Source organism: Solanum tuberosum, unplaced genomic scaffold (assembly GCF_000226075.1).
Source record: "Solanum tuberosum cultivar DM 1-3 516 R44 unplaced genomic scaffold, SolTub_3.0 scf00204, whole genome shotgun sequence".
In the NCBI taxonomy this organism is placed as follows: Eukaryota; Viridiplantae; Streptophyta; class Magnoliopsida; order Solanales; family Solanaceae; genus Solanum; species Solanum tuberosum.
The window spans coordinates 617,087-622,085 of record NW_006239127.1 but is presented as its reverse complement, the minus strand read 5'-3'; the positions used below and the strand labels follow the sequence as shown (position 1 = coordinate 622,085).

Here is a 4,999-nt window from a genome sequence, read left to right as displayed (position 1 = left end):
CTATTTGTAGTGGAACGCTACATTCAGGGGGAAGGGATTTAGAGGTAAATTCCTAGGTTGCAAGTTGTTGTAACCTGAATCGTTGCTCTATTTGGAAGAAATGGAGTTTGGTTTGAAAAGCATGTAAGGACAGGTCGTGGTTTTCACCACCCTTGAGCAAGGGGGTTTTCACGTAAAATCATTGTGCAGATTTTACTTCCAGCCATTTGCTTTCGGCATTTATTTCAGCTACTGTTCTTGCTGAGTCAAGGGACCTGGTTCGTTGACATATATTGGATATTGAATACTGTCTGTGCTTACATTTTGTTCTTACTGTGTCAAGGGACCTGGTCCATTGACTGTTAGTAGAAGCATACATTCCAACACAACCCAAAAAATATGATATCTAACTCAGTAACAAATAAAAAATTGTCACACTTAATGTAATGAAGAGACTCTATTCTTCTTATTTATAGTAATCAAACAGTGGAACTCCAAATTTCAACGACAAGAGTAACTTATGTATCAAATGCTACCTAGGATTCTCCATTCCTCGCCTCTACCTTCATGACATCAAGGTAAGATTTTCCATCAAGTTTTCGTGCAAAAAAATCCTGTAAATATTTTTGCACGACAACTCTTCGGAAAATAGGAGGATTATTTGGTCCAATGAGGCTGTGTGCAGGTCCTAATTCGGAATCAAGGTTGAAGGTAGAGAATGTATTTATAAAATATATTAGTTACATACGTAACACTATAAAACATACTTGTTATTTAAAATATTATAAAAGTGAATAAAATTCTTAAAACATCTTGAAACATATTTTGAATTTTTATAAAATTAGTTATTTCAAATCGTTTGGAATTAAGGAAGCTCGCAAACTAATTCTTATCGTGGAGGGTCAAAATTAGGTGTCAACAACCGATTAGTACTATTTCTTTATATTTAGTCCACATTAAGTCCTTTCAAGAGAAGTTGTTATTTACCTCCATCATATCGCCAATATTGACAATCAAAGCATTTGGGAGGGGCTTTATAGGCACCCAAATGTCGTCTTTTCGAACTTGGAGACCTTCAGTTTCATCGAGCTGGAAAAGGATGGTGAGGGCATCAGCATCAGAATGAGGGCTAAAGCCAATGGTTTTGTGTGGCTCAGGGCAAGGTGGATAATAATTCATCCTTATTGACTGCACACCATCACTGAATAGCTCTCTCATTTCATTTTCATCTATCCTTAAAGCCTTTGCCAATTGACATACGATGATCATTGCTAGGCTCTTGATTTCATTCGAGTATGCTTCTATAATGCCCCTGAATTTCAGGTAGGAAACTCACTCTCTCAATAGTCTAAATATGAAGCTCAAGAAATTGGATGTGATTTTGATACTTTTAACTCTTGAAGTAATGAACTCTGGAATAAAGTAATAGAGAAAGGAGACAGGCACCTGAGATTCGAGGGCAACTTCTGAAATAAGTCCACTTTCCGGATACGAAGAGGAAGAGTCATTATGCCAAACATGTCATTCCAATCAAGTTTCTGCTCCTCTGATACAACGAATGAATTCCCAAAACCTTCAAAGCTGTCTTCTTGTTGCCATAGTTTCTTCTTTTCTTCCATTGGAAGTTTGAACAAATCAATAACCTCTCTCTTGAAATCCTCCAGGATCGAAGGTGTCACTCCATGGTTTATAACCTATCATTCAACAATATACAAGCTAATTTCTCAAACTGTCTCTCAGCAAACAGTTTTTTCCTCAAAAAGTCACTCAACTATTTCCATTTCACCTATAAAGTCCCTCAACCAATTCAAGTTATATTTCCGATAGATATTGCTGACGCACAAAAATTAAGCCAAGTTTAAAAAAGAATAAAAAGAATTACTTCCAATAAAATAAAAGGAGAAGGTGCAAATATATATCGCCTAACTTTATCATTTAGAATACATATACCTCTTAAGAACCATTTTCAAAGCAAAAAAAATTATGAAAAAATGGAACCTGGAGGAAACCCCATTGTTGACATGCCGAGTGAAGCTTTTGCAGCTCAGAATCCATGGAATCCCCTGAAACCAACTTTTGAATATCGATAACTGGGACCGATGCTCCAGCGTACGTGACCGGAGATTCTTGTTCTGGGCGGACATACCTGGCCGGAATATTGGTTAGGTGCTGTTTGGCAAGCTCTTGAACACTTGGAACTAACAGAGATTTTCCAAAGTTCATTTTTGCCACCGGCGTTGATTCCATTTGCTCTTGTTACTAATTAAATTGAAAAGTATTAACGTCTGATGAAAAAGAAACAGCAGAAACCAGACCTATAGATATAAATGACTCCTTCAAACTATAGATCCCATTCAGCTTTGGGTTTATCTATTTCTTCCAAAACCATACAGTATTATTTATCAAGTAATAGTAATTTTTTCATATTTTAATTATATAATTTTGTCTTTGTATATTTACATCGCCGCCGGCCACTATTCCAAAGTAACAAATAAAAATTCTATGCCCGACAAAATGCTAGTTCCATCATACCAATATAATACTACAAGAAAGGAAACTTTATATTCTCAATAAAAATGAAGTGTGTGCTATTTTTATTCTTTGTAGTAATCAAACAGGGGAACTCAAAATTACAACAGAGCAACTTGTATTAGTGTATCAAATGCTACCTAGGATTCGTCATCCTTCACCTCTACCTTCATGTAATCAAGGTATGATTTTCCACTGAGTTTTCGTGCAAAAAAGTCTTGTAAATATTTATGCACGGAAACTCTTCGGAAAATGGGAGGATTATGTGGTCCAATGAGACTGTGTGCAGGTCCTAATTCGGATTCAAAGTTGATGGAATAGAATGTCGCAACAGAGAGCCGTTCTTCATTTGAGTTTACAATTGCTCTGTGCTCAATGCTTCTATAAACACCATTGCTCACTATCTGCCAAGTCAAATAAATCATTTATGTCCACAATAATTTAAATGATATTTTCAATAATAGAGTACCGTATTAGAATATGACCTCTTTCTTTACCAAGAACAAAAAAAAAGGTTTATAAAAGCAATTTGTTCAAAACAAGCAAGTTTTAATTATCCGAACTAGACATATTATCTTCCTTTTTGAATCATGTGAATTCCATTACTCATAAAGTCTCAATTAAGTCCTTTCAAGAAAATTCAGAAGTGTTAAATATGCGAAGCATGCTTTATGACACTGTGAATAAAACCAAACTTAACCAATAACTTGCACACCAAAACTACAATTTTCACTACGTCGCTATCCTCTGAAAAATAAGCTACTCAGTAAAAAGTTGTTATTTACCTCCATCATATCGCCTATATTCACAATCAAAGCATTTGGGAGGGGCTCTATAGGCACCCAAACATCGTCTTTTCGAACTTGGAGACCTTCAGTTTCGTTCAGCTGGAAAAGGATGGTGAGGGCATCAGGATCAGAATGAGAGCTTAAGCCAATTGCCCTGTCTGGCTCAGGGCAAGGCGGATAATAATTCATCCTCATTGACTGCATACCATCACTGAATAGATCTCTCATTTCCTCTTCATCCATCCTTAAAGCCTTTGCCAATTGGCATACAATGATCCTTGCTAGGTTTTTCATTTCTTTGGAGTATGCTTCCATGATGTCCCTGCATTTCAAACACACAAACATATTAAGGGATGAGGAGAGCGAAGATCAAGGCACAAGTTAGAATTTAGAAATACAATTTTTAACAAAAAGTATAGTTAACAAGTGTGGTGTATCTCAAGAACATTATGGGTAGGTTCATAACTATATTATTCCTCCTCATTTTGTGTTTATATATTATTAGCCCTAACAGCTTACCAATTTTATTGTAACTTACAAATCCTCAGGGAAAATAAAGTAAAGGGACCTTACTCCTGGTTAATGATCTAAGGGACGAATTTGGACTTCTCCCTAAAATTTTCTAAGAACTCGTTAATATCGTCGGATAGAGGAGTTTGTTGCTAAAATGGTCAATGAACTAGCAGAAATAGCAGAACAAAGTCAATTTTCTGACTTATCTGATATAAAAGTAAATTTGTTCACTTATTTCCAATAGTTCAGTGATCATTTAGGCAATGAACTTTGGAATAGAGTTGTTTATATAATCGTGTTCTGGAATAGAGTAATGTACAGGGTTTGGGGGATAGGCACCTGAGCTTTGAGGGCAAATTCTGAAACAAGTCCTCTTTGCGGATATAAGGAGGAAGAGTCATTATGGCAAACATGTCACTCCAATCAAGCTTCTGCTCCTCTGATACAACGAATGCATTCCCGAAACCTTCAAAGCTGTCTTCCTGTTGCCATAGTTTCTTCTTTTCTTCGATTGGAAGTTTGAACAATTCAATAACCTCTCTCTTGAAGTCCTCCAGTAATGAAGGTGTCACTCCATGGTTTATAACCTAACATTCAACAATATGCTAGCAAATTCAAAGTTTCTAAAAGTTGCATGTTTTGTTAAGAGTGCATGATCAAAAATATATTAAAAGTATCCCCATTTTTTGAGTTTACTACCTGAACTAATGTAATATCCCATATTTTAAACAAGGACATATTAGTTATTAGCTAAAAAAAAAAATCAAATGGGCCTTAGCCCATCAGAAACCTAATAAGGGGGGAAAAATTAAATTAAGCTAAAGAAATTATTGGAGTTAAGAGTTTTGTCAGCAACTCTTGGAAAAAAAAAAAGGAAGAAAGAGTATTTCTTGGAGTCTCTTCCTGTGAAGGAGCATGAAATCGATTAAAACAGAGAAAAATAACTAAATGGAGAAGAAGTGGAACTCTTGCTATTTCAAGTATGGATTTCAAGGTAAGTATCTTAACTTAGTTTAAAGATTGAATTTGTATATTCCCTGACTATAAATTTGAGAACTGAGAGTTTGAAAAACATGGGTTTAGAAGGAATAAAGGAATCCGTTAAACTCTTATTATCTTACGGTTTGAGTGAGTATGTTAAATGTTTGGACCAAAATTTTGTAGTTCGGCATTAACCGAAGAAGTATTGC

The 4,999-nt window shown here is 35.5% G+C and overlaps 3 protein-coding genes and 1 long non-coding RNA gene across 4 annotated transcripts in view; 1 reads left to right on the top strand and 3 right to left on the bottom strand.

Moving 5' to 3' along the window:
• Window positions 1-357: 357 nt before the first annotated feature.
• Window positions 358-4,999, bottom strand: part of LOC102581777 (protein SRG1-like) — a 10,304-nt gene continuing 5,662 nt past the window's right edge. The window contains exon 5 of the mRNA XM_006355511.2: window positions 358-699. Coding sequence (XP_006355573.2) covers window positions 516-699 — 184 coding nt within the window. The 3' untranslated portion in view covers window positions 358-515. The remainder of the gene's footprint in view (window positions 700-4,999) is intronic.
• LOC102582771 (protein SRG1-like) lies at window positions 898-2,362 on the bottom strand. The gene is made up of 3 exons (XM_015312432.1): window positions 1,978-2,362; window positions 1,426-1,673; window positions 898-1,291 (listed from the first exon to the last, which is right to left on the bottom strand). The coding sequence occupies exons 1-3, from the start codon at window positions 2,224-2,226 to the stop codon at window positions 946-948; spliced, it is 843 nt and encodes a 280-aa protein (XP_015167918.1). The 5' UTR covers window positions 2,227-2,362; the 3' UTR covers window positions 898-945.
• Window positions 2,520-4,999, bottom strand: part of LOC102581451 (protein SRG1-like) — a 4,509-nt gene continuing 2,029 nt past the window's right edge. Inside the window, exons 2-4 of the mRNA XM_006355510.2 lie at window positions 4,149-4,396; window positions 3,294-3,618; window positions 2,520-2,912 (exon numbers count right to left, since the gene is read on the bottom strand). Of these exons, the coding sequence (XP_006355572.1) occupies window positions 2,649-2,912; window positions 3,294-3,618; window positions 4,149-4,396 (837 nt within the window). The 3' untranslated portion in view covers window positions 2,520-2,648. The remainder of the gene's footprint in view (window positions 2,913-3,293; window positions 3,619-4,148; window positions 4,397-4,999) is intronic.
• LOC107062142 (uncharacterized) overlaps window positions 4,403-4,999 on the top strand; it is a 1,764-nt gene continuing 1,167 nt past the window's right edge. The window contains exon 1 of the long non-coding RNA XR_001474456.1: window positions 4,403-4,803. This is a non-coding gene — a long non-coding RNA (uncharacterized lncRNA). The remainder of the gene's footprint in view (window positions 4,804-4,999) is intronic.

What these genes read in the sequence shown, in the direction of transcription:
- LOC102582771 (XM_015312432.1), bottom strand. Translation starts at nt 2,226, where the DNA reads ATGGAATCAACGCCGGTGGCAAAAATGAACTTTGGAAAATCTCTGTTA. An exon ending in AACAATGGGGTTTCCTCCAG is followed by an intron (nt 1,674 to 1,977) that starts GTTCCATTTTTT and finishes GTTGAATGATAG; the next exon opens with GTTATAAACCATGGAGTGAC. An exon ending in AAGTTGCCCTCGAATCTCAG is followed by an intron (nt 1,292 to 1,425) that starts GTGCCTGTCTCC and finishes CCTGAAATTCAG; the next exon opens with GGGCATTATAGAAGCATACT.